Below are 14,939 nucleotides of genomic sequence, written 5' to 3'. Positions count from 1 at the left end.
CGGCACTCAACTGGCGGCATGAACTAACAACTTATAGCGTCGTTGGCATCCAAAGTGTTAATCTCTTAACATCCAAGGGCCCACATGTGGACGATTCGCGATGCCACTTTGCCGACCTCTAGTGGCTCGGGTGTGCATTTCTTTTAATACAATATATAGATAGAATTAAAGCCCTGTTGTAAAAAAAAATTATACTGGAAAACTATACCACGTACTGTTATACCGTCAAAACCACAGAAAATAGTGATATATCACCCAGCTCTAGCCACCGCAATATAAGACACTCAAGTGCGTCTGCCCCAAATCTATAGCCCCCCCCCCCCCCTCCAAGCATTAAGGAGCCTGTAAGGCTTTAGGCTGAAACAAACACCACCAGTGGTGGTGAAGGAGGCAATTTCCCTAACCCTACGTTGTAAAGCCCTTTGAGTCTGAGAAAAGCGCTATATAAATATAATGAATTATTATTATTATTATTATTAGTAGTACCTCCAAATCAACCATGATCCTGGAAAATATGTTATTCTCAACATACCTGGGGTGGGGTATAATGTTATTAGCAACATACATGGGGTATAATGTTATTATCAACATAGCTGTGGCAGTCCAAAGGTTAAGAAGAAACGTGTGGGCTTGTGCAAGTAAATGAGATTGTGCTTTAGCTAGAAAAGATCATAGTCACAATTTTCTTAGCTTACGCACAATTCCAGCCTGCAATAATACATATTGAGACAATGGCAGGGCAGTGAAATATAATTTGATATGTGCTTCATGTTCTGTAATAATAACTAAATCATTTACCAAAGTAACCATGCGTGCAGCCCCCACCCCCCTACATGTACCCAGAGAATGTGACTGTTAGGTTATGTAATCAAGAGAGCAAAAGCACTACTATGGCCCAGAGGAGCCATGGCAGGGGAGGGTGCCTCTACCAGATGGCCAGAGCAGAGCTGGAGCACACAGATGCTAAGAGCTTGAACAGGCATCGCGAGCCAAACACAGTAATGCTTTGTGAATGAACATCCGTTTCAGGGTCACAGCGAATCACATGGGCTAGAAAGAAATGGGTGGTGAAGTGAAGCCGTGGAGTAGGGCTGGGCGATTAATCCAGTATCAATTACGATTACGATTTTGGCTTCCTACGATCATGGGGGGGGGGATAAAACGATTATTGTGCCGCATGCCGTGTTGCTATCATTTTGTCTTGTGTAGTAAATGCAGCGCACCCTTCCTTCAAGGCGGTGCGCTCCGCCCCCCACTCAAGCCCAAACAGTAGTTTCAGCTTGTGTTGAGGGAGGGAGCCACGGCGCATTTCTCCAGTTTTTTGCAACGTCTTTGGTAACTTGTAGAAGATGACAGAAAGGCAGCCTTTGGTCGAGAAGAATGAGTAATTGAGTTAATAAATCGGGATTTCAATAATAAATCAAAATAATCATGATTATGATTTTTGCTGTAATCGAGCAGCTCTACGATGCATGCTTTACAGCTTCAATGCTCAGGCTAACCCTACTCACCATCCCAAGCTACAGTAGCTACCATAGATCCTAGGTTGTAGAAAAAGGACCCGTCGGAATTACTGTGGATCGGATTTAATTAAGGTTTACTCTGGAAAGGATCAAATGCAAAGTGTAGTAGTATTGATTTTCTCCAATACACCCCCCCCCCCCCCCCCCCCCCACACACAAATCACACTGAACATGACTGGACGAAGAGCTAACGGGTTGTGACATGCCTCAGACCCTTAGCCATTAACTATATAAAGCTATAGGTAAAGGAGTTCCCCATGTTGACAGGAAACCATAACACGGCCCCTCCCCACAGAGCAGCAGTAACCCTTACGTGAAGTCGGCTAGTCCGTTTCAACACAGAACCCTTCCCCTCTCCCGTGCGGTGGCTATGCATTAGGTTCTGTAAAGCCCCCTCACCCGCCCCTTCCTTTGGGGGGGCCTCACGTTGAGGACACCCCCAGTGTTCACAAGGGATAAGCGGAACAATGCAGCTAAGCTATGCACAAACATCTCTTAATCCGCCAACAGCACCAATATCCCCTGCCCTATTTATAGTAGGGCAGAACATACACTTCCTCAGCAGCACAGGGTTATTGTGCTGGCGGCTCGGTGACAGTAGACACTGTAATATGCTATTTAGCTAGTGGGCGGTTTTATCCAAAGAACTTTGGAAGCCTGCTTGCCAAGGAGCACTCGCATTTTTAACTGCCGTTGTTTTTCATTGATATTATTTACAAGACATTTTCCATCTTATTTTCTACATATTATATTACTACCTTGCTTTTATGCATGATTGTTTTAAATGTGGTTCTATGTGAAGTCAGAAGGTGGCTCCATTGGAAAGTGTTATGATTAGAGAGCAACAACATGATAGGGAGGAGGGTACACAATTTATATAACTTAAAGTGGAATACCGCTCAAACCTTGAATTTCTATATTGTTATTATGAGATGAGGACAGTTCAATCCATATTTCTAAACATGAATTGTGCTTCCTACACACAAGAAGCCAGAGAACAAAAAATGAATCCGTGATGTTAATGCAAAGCCTGACAACGCTCCATCTGTTATGAAGAGGAACTGGTACAAAGGTTGTTTTCGGACCTTTAACCTAGTAATGGTGGCTTTCACATTATGATAGTGATTTCAGTTTTGAACCAGAAAACATTACCCTCACAAGACGGGAAGAAAATGTACATAATTTGTTCACAACTCATTTCTTCTGTCTGGCTTGAGAGGCTAGAGCTCAGCGAGGTCTATGTGCAGCTGATGCCAAAAATGTAAGTGAACGTCGGGCGACACAGACGACATGTAGGTATGATGGTCGGAGAAAGAGACAGCCCACACAGAAGTATAGCTTAAGAAAACAAGGGTACATTTGCATTAGCTACAATCGCGTACGTGCATGCATTCAAACACTTTTTTTTCTTCTTCCAATAGGCCCCTCCCATTGCCACGGCCCCTTTTAGCCAATTGACATGAACACACACACTTGAAGTCCATGCTAAATTTCAGCCTCCTAGGGCGAAAATTGTGGCCACTAGAGGGTGGGGAATTTTGTGGACTGACTGACCAATGGACCAACCAACTGACAAGAGTGACCTTTAAAGCTGCTGGTCGCTAAAAAAAAAAGAAAAAAACTTCATCCCCATAAAAATCCAACTAATTACTGTCACCACCTTTTCCATCTTCTCTTTCCATTTCTTAGGGCTAATCATTCTCTATGGAGCTACACATCAGAGTGATGCTGAGATTAGGGGGGCAGGACAGACTCTTCTCTCTTGTTTCTGGTTAGGAGAAACTTGAGCGGATGTCCACTATCCACTGGCAGAGGAATAACACAGGAGGACTATCATCATATTGGTATTTATTCACCTCTTATCTCTGCTATTTCCTACTCCAACATTTTGGGAAATTTGCTTATTTGGCATCTACCCTGGAGTTAGACAAGAAGATGCATGCAGTAGGAGTAGGAAGACACGCACCGTTAGCCTAGCTTAGCGTCAGTCACTGGAAGTAGGTTCCTCCATTAGCCTAGTTCCAAACGTCTTCCTACTCCTACTGCATGCACAGAGAAGACAAAGGTATGCATCTTCTTGTCAAACTCCAGGGTTCCCAACATGTTGGAGTGTTAAGATACATACCTTTTTCTTCTCTGTGGATGCAGTAGGAGTAGGAAGACGCGCACCGTTAGCCTAGCTTAGCGTCAGTCACTGGAAGTAGGTTCCTCCATTAGCCTAGTTCCCAATGTCTTCCTACTCCTACTGCATGCACAGAGAAGAAAAAAGTATGCATCTTCTTGTCTAACTCCAGGGTAGATGGCAAATAAGCTAATTTCCCAAAATGTTGGAGTTTTCCTTTAAGGACCGAGTTGACAGCATGGCGCTATGTAATAATTACCCTATATTAGCCCCATCTGTCAAGTTGGCATAGAAAAGGGCAAATGCAATCATTCAAATTCCCACGTGAAATCTAGTCTGACCAATCTAGACTGTAGTGTCATATGGCTATGGAATGTTGGAGCAGATGATCACTAAAGTGGCCTTGGAATGTAATCTGAGAAAAATAGCAAAGTGCCATCACCAATACCACACCTTGAAGGCCAGTAAAGTAGGGGCGAGTGGGTTGGGTCGAAAAAATAAATAGAAATTCTATTTTCTAAGATTAGAAAATTGATCAAAAAATCCTATAGGTTATCGATCGATCGTTATCGGCAAATATTCAGTATAAATACGAGATTGGGGTATTCCGATATTGCTTTCTAGTCACCGATTGCAAGCGATCAATGACTCAAAAACGCATGCCAATTCTCAGTGGAGTTGGTGTCATTGTCGCATGCTAACTAACCTAAAATATGGAACTATTACAAATGTGTCTGAGACAGATTAACAAATACCATCTGCAATGTAAACGGACCTATAATACTGATATACCAGCTGCTATAACTAAACAAAATCTCTATTGATTCGGCAGTGTATCAGCCGATATGGCCCATATTGTTAACATGATACATACATATCGATCAGCGATCGGTAGCAAAATAACGTTATCAAGGCATCCCTAAGTCCCACAAATCTTTTTTTCCCCCCATCAGTTCTCAGTCTTATATGATTTCAACTTTTTCATGACATAGAAGTATCAAGGGTTTTTATCAGTCTAGAATCAAATCCATCAAATTAAATTTCCTAGATAATCGTGATGAAATCAAGAATCTATTTGAAATGGAAACGTGGCCCCCCCAAGAATAAATCAAATTGTGAGACTCCAGTCCCTACAGTAGATGCAACAATACTCTCTGTTCGCCATAATGACCATAGATAACACCAACAGCAAACGGCCGGGTCAGGCAACAGTCTGTCCTAACAAAGAGTGAGGAGAGAACACAGGCCACAGATCCCTGCCCCCAGGCTTACTCATAATGACCAACTGAGATAACCAAGTGAGCCAGCTGCTCCCCCTAATAATCACACCTGTAACGTTTAATAAATTATTCAAAGCAGAGCTCACCCCCGTCAACTCATTGCAACAATTATGAATCGCACTTGATGTCACCAAGGATGATGAGGCAGGCACCAGGCACGCACCATTAGGTCATCGGTAGAAATATCAGAAATTCTTGTTTAGAATTAGATCAGGATATATGAAGTGAACAACAACAAAAGATTAAGTTGAGAATGACAAGAATCCTATATAAAACTAGGTGTATTATGCATGCGATTGGTGTATCAACAAGGTAATTTTAGATTTGTCCACATAGCACACACAGCTGCGATCAGGCTTTTAATGCACTCATTGTCTAAAAGTACAGTACATCCCAACCAGTGGCCCAGTTTTTACGCCTTATTAAACTCATGGCCTGTCATGCTAAATATCATCCCTCAAACCAGTGGCTTTCATGTGAACAAAGCCAACATTCATTTAGCGGCCGAGACCACTAGCCGGCAGCAACCCTGCCATCTATGCCATTTCAAAACTGTGTGGAGGGGAGAGGTGGTGAGGTGCAGCCCTTTCTGACTGCGAGCATAATATTGATCCAGAGCTATGGAAAGTGTAGGTCACTCCACACACACACACACACTGCACCACCGTTCAGAGTCGGAATCAATTGGTGCAGCCCTTCTGCATAGTCCCAGACGGGTCGGGCGATGGGCACCAGGCCAATAACGCTACAATGTCAAAGTCCATATGTGGGGGGACTTTAGCACAGCTACATCAAGCATTACATCATCTCAGCCAGCTCAGCTTCACCACTAGAGTGAGATACTCACTCCTCCTCACAAGGGATTTGGAGGTCACTGGCATCCTAAAAATGATTTGCCCTACTGTGACAAACCGCCTCTGCTACACTAAACAAAAAGAACATTACTATATAGAATTTGAATATCTCTTACACATAAATAACCCTGTTTGTGCTACACCCCTGGGTCTCGGGAAGGGTTTCTAATCCCCCCCAGCATCGTCATTATGGCCACTTTCTCCTCTTCTTGCATTTGCAAGCATTCACTCACTCACCAGTACATCTTTGCAAATGTCTCGCAGCTCGCCCTCGACCTTCTCCCGGTATTCCTTCACCATCTCAATTTTCTTATCGCTGCCCTCCGTTTTCTGTTCGATGGCAGAGATGACCCGCCACGCCGACCTGCGGGCTCCGACCACGTTTTTGTAGGCGACCGACAGGAGGTTCCTCTCCTCGCACGTCAACTCCGCTCCCTGCTCCGTGACCTGCTTCATGGAGGCAGCCATGTCGTCGTATCGCTCTGCCTGCTCGGCCAGCTTGGCTTTCTGAATCAGCTCCGTTTTATCCATGTCTGTGTTGTTGTTGTTGTGTTCAAGCGCTGCAGCTCCTAGTTTCACCGTGGAGTCCGGGGACAGGGGAGGCAGGGGACCAGCGAGCCGAGGACAGAGCTCTGTGGACGATGCCGATCCTACGGTGTCGGTCGGTAGTGAAGGAACTTGCTTGCTGGTACAAACGTACAAACTGTCTATCCTGTTGTCGGACACCTGCGGGGGGGGGGGGGGGGGGGGTGAAAGCATATTGTGACAGTTTAATCACAATTCATGCCATTATTATGAGTATTACTACTATTAGTAGCTAGCCAGCATGAATCTAGCAGGCTGCAATCTGCACTGCAACAAGATTCTGCTGCAGGAGGAGCATCCTGTCTTCAGCAAATAGGAACGGTCACCCGTTTTTTTTCTAGTCGGTAACGTCCGATCGTTTACACGTTCTCTAACGTTATTTACATTAGCCTCGGGCGGGGTTGTAGTTGGCCTTATTATTAACGCAGCGTTACTACTAGCTAACGAGACGTTTATTAGATGAGCATCCGTGGCATCATGTGGGAGCGGGCTGGACGAACCCTCAACCAGGTGTAACGTTAACGTACTTACATTAACCTGAATGTAACGTTAACGTACTTACATTAACCGGAATGTAACTTTAACGTACTTACATTAACCGGAATGTAACGTGAACGTACTTACATTAACCGTAATGTAACGTTGGCATACTTAGATTAACCGGAATGTAACGTTGACGTACTTACATTAACCGGAATGTAACGTTAACGTACTTACATTAACCGTAATGTAACGTTAACGTACTTACATTAACCGTAATGTAATGTTGACGTACTTACATGACCGGAATGTAACGTTGACTTACTTACATTACCCGGAATGTAACGTTAACGTACTTACATTACCCGGAATGTAACGTTAACGTACTTACATGACCGGAATGTAACGTTAACGTTGGGCCAACCCGTAACGTAAAGTTATAGCTAGTTAACGTTATTAACTTTACGTTAGCTAAAATATATCGTTAACAAATCCAAACTAACTTACTCTTGCCATACAATCAATCTTAATAAGCAAGCTTTTTTTGCAACCAGCATTAGCTAACGTTAGCTAGACTGCTAACACGGGGCTAGCCCAAGAAGTTATTAAAAAAAAACAGCAGCGATTTCATTTCAAAATTGGCATAATGTTTAGTGCATGTCAATATGAACACGTGACGTTATAGCGTGCACATTGAAATACATCTAGCGTTGACGTTATTAGTAATCACGCGACTCAATGTAGCTAATAATCAACTAACATTAGCCACAACGTTATGATGACATCCGAACCTTTGACGTGGATCCTATATCTCTGCTGTGCTGCTACTCCGGGTGGATGTGCTCTTCTCTCTCTCTCTCTGTGTGCGTTTCTCGACGAGGAATTGAAAAAAATTACAACTTCAACCAAACCCAACAATGAAGGCGGATACCGTGTCTAACACCGACCAATAAGAAATAGTTATTTAGTAGCGCTAACAGGCTGTCACTTAAACCTAACCAGTAGGGAGGCAAAGAAGGCGGGCTTTTAGGTCACGGGGTTTACTACGAGCAGAGATGAAGACGTCACCACCGGTATCTGCATACCTGCACACTTTGCTATTACTAGAATGTTCAAAATTGCATTAAATGCAGATTTTCAACGAAAATAAATTTGCAATGTAAGAATTATCGCAAATTATGTCGCCTATGAAAGCCACTGCAAATAATAATAACAACAGCTGTTTGCTGAATAGAAAAAGCACACAAAGACAAGTTTATGGTACACTTGACCCAACTAGATAACGTGGCACATTGCACACAGTAGTAGGCCTATTTGATTTAGGTGAATACAGTGTAAACAATAATAAATGAATTGGGCTGTGAAAATTATGAAACATATTAGGTTAGTTGCAGCAGGCAGATGAAAGTAGAAGACCTGCAGCCATGTAACTGCATCCTCCTCCCATCAGCCTGGCATGTCACGACTCTGCCTGCCCAACCCAACCCCACCCACGTCCTCCTTCTGTAGGAAAACCCCTCAGCAACACAGGTGACGAGGCTCCTTTTCAACAACTGCACAAACACTGTACTCTTATAATACAGGGCTTGGGATTGTTTCCACCTATATAATTCAGTTTAATCAAGGAGAGACACCTCCTACAAATCAAACCGTATTTGGCACCTCTTTGTCAATTTACCCCCCCCCCCTCCAACCCACCTGTATTAAGATGACATGATACCCTCTTATTCATCTGAGACAAGGTATTGTGTGTCCAGGATTCATGAGACATGTTGAGGGGGTAAGATAATGCTGTCTTTGTACAGAACATGATCAGTGCATGTGGGTGGGTGGCTGGGTGCTGTGCTTGCATGTGGGTGCGTGTCTGTTTGCGTGTATATATGTTTGTGTGGATGAGTGTCTGTTTGTGTGTGTGTGTGTGTATGTTTGTGTGGGTGTGTGTATGTTTTCTATGGATGTTAGGCCTGCTGCTCGATATTGGAGAAAATTACATTGCAATATCGTTATTTCTTTGCGATATAGGCTACAGTATATATGAAAACATACACCATAACTTCACCAGATATGCAGATTTTAACTTCATTTGGGAAGAATGAGTCACTCTAGCAATGATTAGGGAGGAGGAAATTAGGCGTTTGTTTAATACTTGTTTGACTCACCATGACACCATTATATTCAGATAATACTCATCTATCAATGCAGGCTAATGTCCATAATACAACATAATACAACAATGCATGTTGCTCACCCTAAAATAAGGGTTGTGTCTGGAAGAGATCCAGGAGATTACAGGCAGTTCTCAAGTTTAAAGCATAACATTAAACTTATAATTAACATCCTTAACATTGCATCCTTCACAATGTCACTATTGTGTTACTATGCACACATTGAGATATCGATGCTGAAACTATATATTGTGCAGCTCCAGTGGATGTGTGTATTTTTGTGTGTGGGTGTGTGTATGTGTGTGTGTGCGAGAAAGAAAGGGAGAGCTCACGCTGTGATACAGAAAGCTCTCAAGCTGCTTACCTCAGTATTGGCTGTATTATGACTAATCTCATTTCACTGGTGAGAGGCTGCCTATATTGATCTCTGAACCTTTCAGCTGTCTCTCCAACCCGTTGCCTCCTAGTACTGCTAGCCATCAATGGATTATACTGCCTTTATTGTTAATTAATAAGGTTCATGTTCATTGTGAGTAAAGAATATCATGCATGTCATAATGTTATGGTTGACTCTTGTTTAGAAATAATTTTGAGTCGGTGGGTATTGGTACAAATAATAGACTAATAATGATACATAATGTAACGTGTGCATTTCCCTGTGGCATGGATTCAGCTCCTGGATTTTGAGGATCATATTCCATTACAATTGTAGATTTAGCTTATAGCTTATTGGCATTGTATGTTGAAGAATTTTGGTGACCCACAGCAGGTATCTCCCTGAACAGCCTGAATTCTCAATCCACCTTTTGTGACCATGGCCCTTATTCGAGCCGTTGAGGAGTTGTCGCTTCGATTGTGCAATTGTTCATGTTTTTAGTTTTATGAGAATAGCGCCACCATGAGGCCAGATGACTCAGAACTTCACAGGCCTCCTTGCCTGTGGTAAGGCAAATATATTTGTCAAGTTAGGTGGAAATTGGATCAGGAGATACACTAATTTGAGTACTGAACATTTGGCCTAATGCGTGGCGCAAGAGGGAAGGTCATGGAGTCACCAAGTCAAGACTTCTGCTTGGGGTCATGGTTGTGCAACGCAAATTTGAGAATATTCGGATGAAAGCTGTTAGAGATACACTAATTAGACATTTTGGGACTGGTGGTGGCACTAGACGAAAGGTCATGGGGTCACCAAAATCAACAGGGTTCATCCTCCAGGGGTTATAAATGTGCACAAACAATTTGAAAAGATTCAAATGAAAGCTATTGGAGTTATCACATTCACACAAAGGATCTGCATTGGAGGCAGTCTGGTTAAATCCATAATACCCCGACACTGTCATTTGGGGATATAATTAGCATTGTAAGTAAGTAAGTAAGTAACTTATAATTCATTAGCATGGTTGGTAGCCTAAGCATTGACGTATAGCTCTCTAGCTTACAGTGTGGATGTAGAGGTTCAGGTAGTATTGTTGGCAATGAGTTTGTAGATAGCGTGGGTTTAAAGGTGGTTCCAAGATGATGTAATTATCATCTACTGTTGAGCCTTCTGGAGGTGTGGTGGGGAGATGCACACTTGAAAACCCCAATGACATACGTACCCACACTCTGCACTGGCCACCCATACCCTGCTACACCCATACATGTTCTTCCCGAGGAGACTCAGGTCTTTTATGTGTGCAGCCGGCTACTGTAGTCATTTTGCCAGTCTGTGGTAGCCAGTATTGGTTTCTCCACTGTTGTATGCTCGGGGGAGTAACATCAACTCAATGGACACTAACAAACTGAACAAGCTGGTGAGGAAGGCTAGCTATACCCCCTCTATGAGGAGCTAGCCAAGACGAGGAGCACGTTCAGCCATAGACTTATCCTTGACTTATTGGATCATGTATACAGTACTATCATCATCACTATCACTACTGTCCGATTGAATCCTGCCATTCACTACTGTTATCACTATTATCACTATCACCATTATTACTTTGCACTTTGTATTACTTTACACCTATTCTACCTGTACCCCCCCCCCCCCCCCCCCCATGCTTCTGTGATACCTGAATTTCTCCAAGGGGATTAATAAACTAGAAGACCCTTATGTGTATGTATGTATATATTAACTCACTCATGTCTCTGGCACAAGTGATCATATCCTGTGTATAAATGTCGTCAGTGAAAACAAGCATCTGTGTTTTGACTATGTCAATCAGTCAAGAGTGGAGGGAAGCTGTTTATAGTTTAAAGATACAGTGCAATGAAAATCTTGTTTTTCAATCTCATTGCATTTGCTTTTACAGGAGAAGGTATGTAACATTACATTACCCAACATGTTAGAGTTGTTGTTGTTGTTGTTGTTGTTGTTGTGGAAATGATGACCAAAGCCCTTTAACACTATAGGGACCAGCCACGAGTTAACTCGTGTTTCGGTGCCAGGCAAGTTGTTATTGTTTTATTCCATATTAATAACGCTATTAACGCCCGTGATCGACTTGCAGAACCTACCCGCATATTTGATTTTCGAAACATGCAATACCGGCCAGATCCGCTTAGGGGCGCCATCGCTCCACTGCAGTATCATTGAGGGCGATTGAAAAAAAATGTACTGTCTGTGGGCGTTTCATATGAGCCTCGGCCCCAAACGAACACCCTCCATCTTTGATCCCGTTACCGAACGCAGATTTCAGCCTGGAATAATGGGATTTATGATCAACCAATGGACATATCGATCTACCAGATTCCGATGACTACTGACGAAATGCTGCCGGCGATCACATGGGCTGACGGTAAGATACTATTCCCCCAAATTACAGCTGGATTGGACATTGTTTTAAAACTCAACGTGATCGATCAGTGAAAATGGCTGATTGAACGCACACTGTATTGCTAATAAATAATAGTAATCGGCGTCGCCCGCCGCCCCCATTTCATCCATAGATGCTCTGTAATAGTCCGGATGCTACGCAGTTTGTTTTATTTCATTCGTATATATACAGCAGAAATGGCATTTGATATAACGTGACTAGCCTTTAGCCTATTATCTAGCTCCCCAGAAAAAAGACTAGGCGAAAACTGCGATAAACCTTATATTCACGGCGCTATAAAATGACAACCAACTGATGGATTTTTATTTTCTTTAAGCCATTATGAAGGCACGGTTTATGCACTGAAGTGACAATGAGAATGGACAGATAGCAATACTATAAAGTATATATATAGCTGTTAGAAAGTACATCGGTTTGTTGACAACGCTCGGTCCTCTGGCCTATAAATCGGCGCGACACGCTGGTCGTCAATGTGTTAATATTTACCCCCCTGCATAGCAACAAAATCAAACCATTTCAGATATCCAGTCTGCTTTCTCTGAAATATTGTATAATACACACAGGTTACTCTGATTGGCCCATCAGTCACACCTAGCTGCTCTGATTGGCCCATCAGTCACACCTAGCTGAGTGAAAGGACTCACAGCATGATATGAGGAGTCTTTAACTTAACTGTCAAACATCTATTCTATAGTGTCTATGTATTAGAAGGCCACACCTCAGTTGGCTATGCTCAGAGAGGGTGGCCTTAACAAATCAAATGATACATCTGAAGCAAAGAAAATATACTCAAGACACTTTGAGTGCCGCGCTGTTTTGGGGCCCCATCTATTCAATGCCACGCTTTAAAAGATAGGAGTCTGTCACCTTGTTTGTAGAGCTATAACTATATTCTATATTATAGCTATGGATACAATACATTCTTTCATTTATTTGCATTTATTTTAAATTTGTTGGACCTTATGGTGTCCTTGTTTTGTTCTTGACTTATTGTTATGTTTTCTTCTTGACTTGTTTAAAGAAGACCTGTACGGCCCATGGGGACATTAACGTGTGTTGTTGGGCCTTATAAATAAATTTGATTTGATTTGATTTGATTTAATACTATGGTCATTTGACAGTGACTTTCTTCCGGTCGAGATGCAAAAAATAGATAATTTTTCCATGCATACATTTGCGCGTTATACCGTGGTGAATATAAGTATGTTTTTAGATCGGTCTGGGGTAATTCCTGAAATGCTGAGGAATAGCCTTATAAGTGTATTATACTATAACCATTGCTGTTTGTTGCCTGGACCCGCTATTATTCTCAAATCAAATCTATATCATAGGTATTATGTTTCATCATGAATGCATGAAAAAGGGGGGGGGGGGGGTCGTTTTTTGATGCTTTGATCGCCACCAACGGCATACGTTGTGGACTAACGTTACACACACACGTTCGGATCGAGGTGAAAACATACTTGGATCAACGCAAGATTGATATCATATAACGTTCCCCCCGGTCCTGCTTCACAACTCCCATCTGTCCATGGACAATTCCCACTCCTGAACTATGTCTTTCAACCACCAGGTGGCCTAGTTCAGTGTGTACATCTTTGTTGTCTTGTATTTATTCATTTCCTGTCTGTCATCACAAATCTGTTGTTTGTTCATCTGTTGTCTGTGCTGTGCCCCATTGTCTAATCTAGTTTTGTCTCCCTTGTGTCTGTATCTATGTGCTGTTTGGTCTTGTCATGTTTCAGTATATTAACCCTGTTATGTTTTCTGTTTAGTTGTTCCACCCAGCTGTGTCTAATTTACCAATCACCCTCATGTCTCTAATTAGTCTGTGTATTTAAGTGTTGTCTGCCCAGGATTCCTTGCTGGGTCATTACTAATGTTTCCTGTTACACTGTTGTGAGTACTCTTTAGTGTTGTGCTTATCTCGTTTTTGAGACTACGGTCTCTCTTTTCTTTTCCCTATTTCAAAGTGTTTCTTTTCGTATTATTCTCTGTGTGTCACAATAAAGTGTACGTTATTGTGAAAGAGCAACCAACGCATTCCGCCTCCTGTCTATCCTCTCCTCGTGTCTATGCTGCAATTGGGTTCTACACACCACCATGCCATCTAAACGTTCTAATCGTAACACCTTATCTTGACTAGGATGTACCCCAAAAAGAATATTCCAATTATCTGATCGCGATTCCAAGTATTGATGTCCATCGTGTCGCCAACATAATCCACTACACATCATGCATTGGGAGCATTTGATTCTTCTCAATCCGGCCGTTATAACCGCTCAGCTTAAACAAAAAAATTAAACGACCCGGAAATCGACGCACAGGCCAAGATACAAGGTTTCAAAGGGTGCTCGATACAGCCGTCTAGCTGGATGCGGCCGGTATTGCACTTTGGCAACCTCAGACTCATTCCCTATGGTAATAACAGGCTCCCTGGATGGATAATGAATAAAAATATCGGGAAAAAAGGAAAAACGACCCAGAAACTACTTAAGTCGTTTTTGGCACTCAACGGTCGGGGCCCAGAAACGACTTAAGTAGTTTTTGGCACTGAAAGTGTTAATAGTCCAAAATATTTTATTTATTTAAAATGTATGACTCAAATAAAACATCACTGTACTGGATCTTTAATTAAGTTTATAGTTCTTCGTTTTTCAGATACATCACGATCATCCTATATGGAAAACTTTTTCACCTGGACTATATCGGTGTAGGCCACAATAATAGGAAAACAAGTTAACCCATTCTGTCTTGAGATATGCAATTCATGCCTGTGACTGTGATTGAAACAGAACAGGACATGTAACAGTCCTGCATACATTTATATTTAGTCACATTCATAATTAATTCAACTCTGCTCTGTCATGTCTAAATGTAGGCTAATCAAGGATATAATACCGCGGACCGAATATTTCTGTTCCAGTTCAGAGACATTCGCTTCAGTGATGAAGAACTGCCTTGTCTTTCATTCTACTGTGTAATTAATGGGTTACAGGCTGCATACCATAATTATTCAGTCAATGCAGAGCACTGAAATCCAGCAGAGTGGTGAACATGGAACCATTTTGTGTGCCTGAGAGCATGATAGTACGTGTATTTATTCCATCTTGT

General features: G+C 42.3%; 1 protein-coding gene across 1 annotated transcript in view; it reads right to left on the bottom strand.

Moving 5' to 3' along the window:
* The window catches only part of ywhaqa (tyrosine 3-monooxygenase/tryptophan 5-monooxygenase activation protein, theta polypeptide a), a 34,975-nt gene extending 27,217 nt beyond the window's left edge, over window positions 1–7,758 (bottom strand). Inside the window, exons 1-2 of the mRNA XM_084315365.1 lie at window positions 7,636–7,758; window positions 6,017–6,505 (exon numbers count right to left, since the gene is read on the bottom strand). Of these exons, the coding sequence (XP_084171491.1) occupies window positions 6,017–6,310 (294 nt within the window). The 5' untranslated portion in view covers window positions 6,311–6,505; window positions 7,636–7,758. The remainder of the gene's footprint in view (window positions 1–6,016; window positions 6,506–7,635) is intronic.
* Window positions 7,759–14,939: the final 7,181 nt, after the last annotated feature.

This window comes from Notolepis coatsorum (genome assembly GCF_963971535.1).
Source record: "Notolepis coatsorum genome assembly, chromosome: 5".
Taxonomy (NCBI): Eukaryota; Metazoa; Chordata; class Actinopteri; order Aulopiformes; family Paralepididae; genus Notolepis; species Notolepis coatsorum.
Note: the sequence above shows the minus strand (reverse complement) of the source record. Positions and strands in the feature narration are given on the sequence as shown.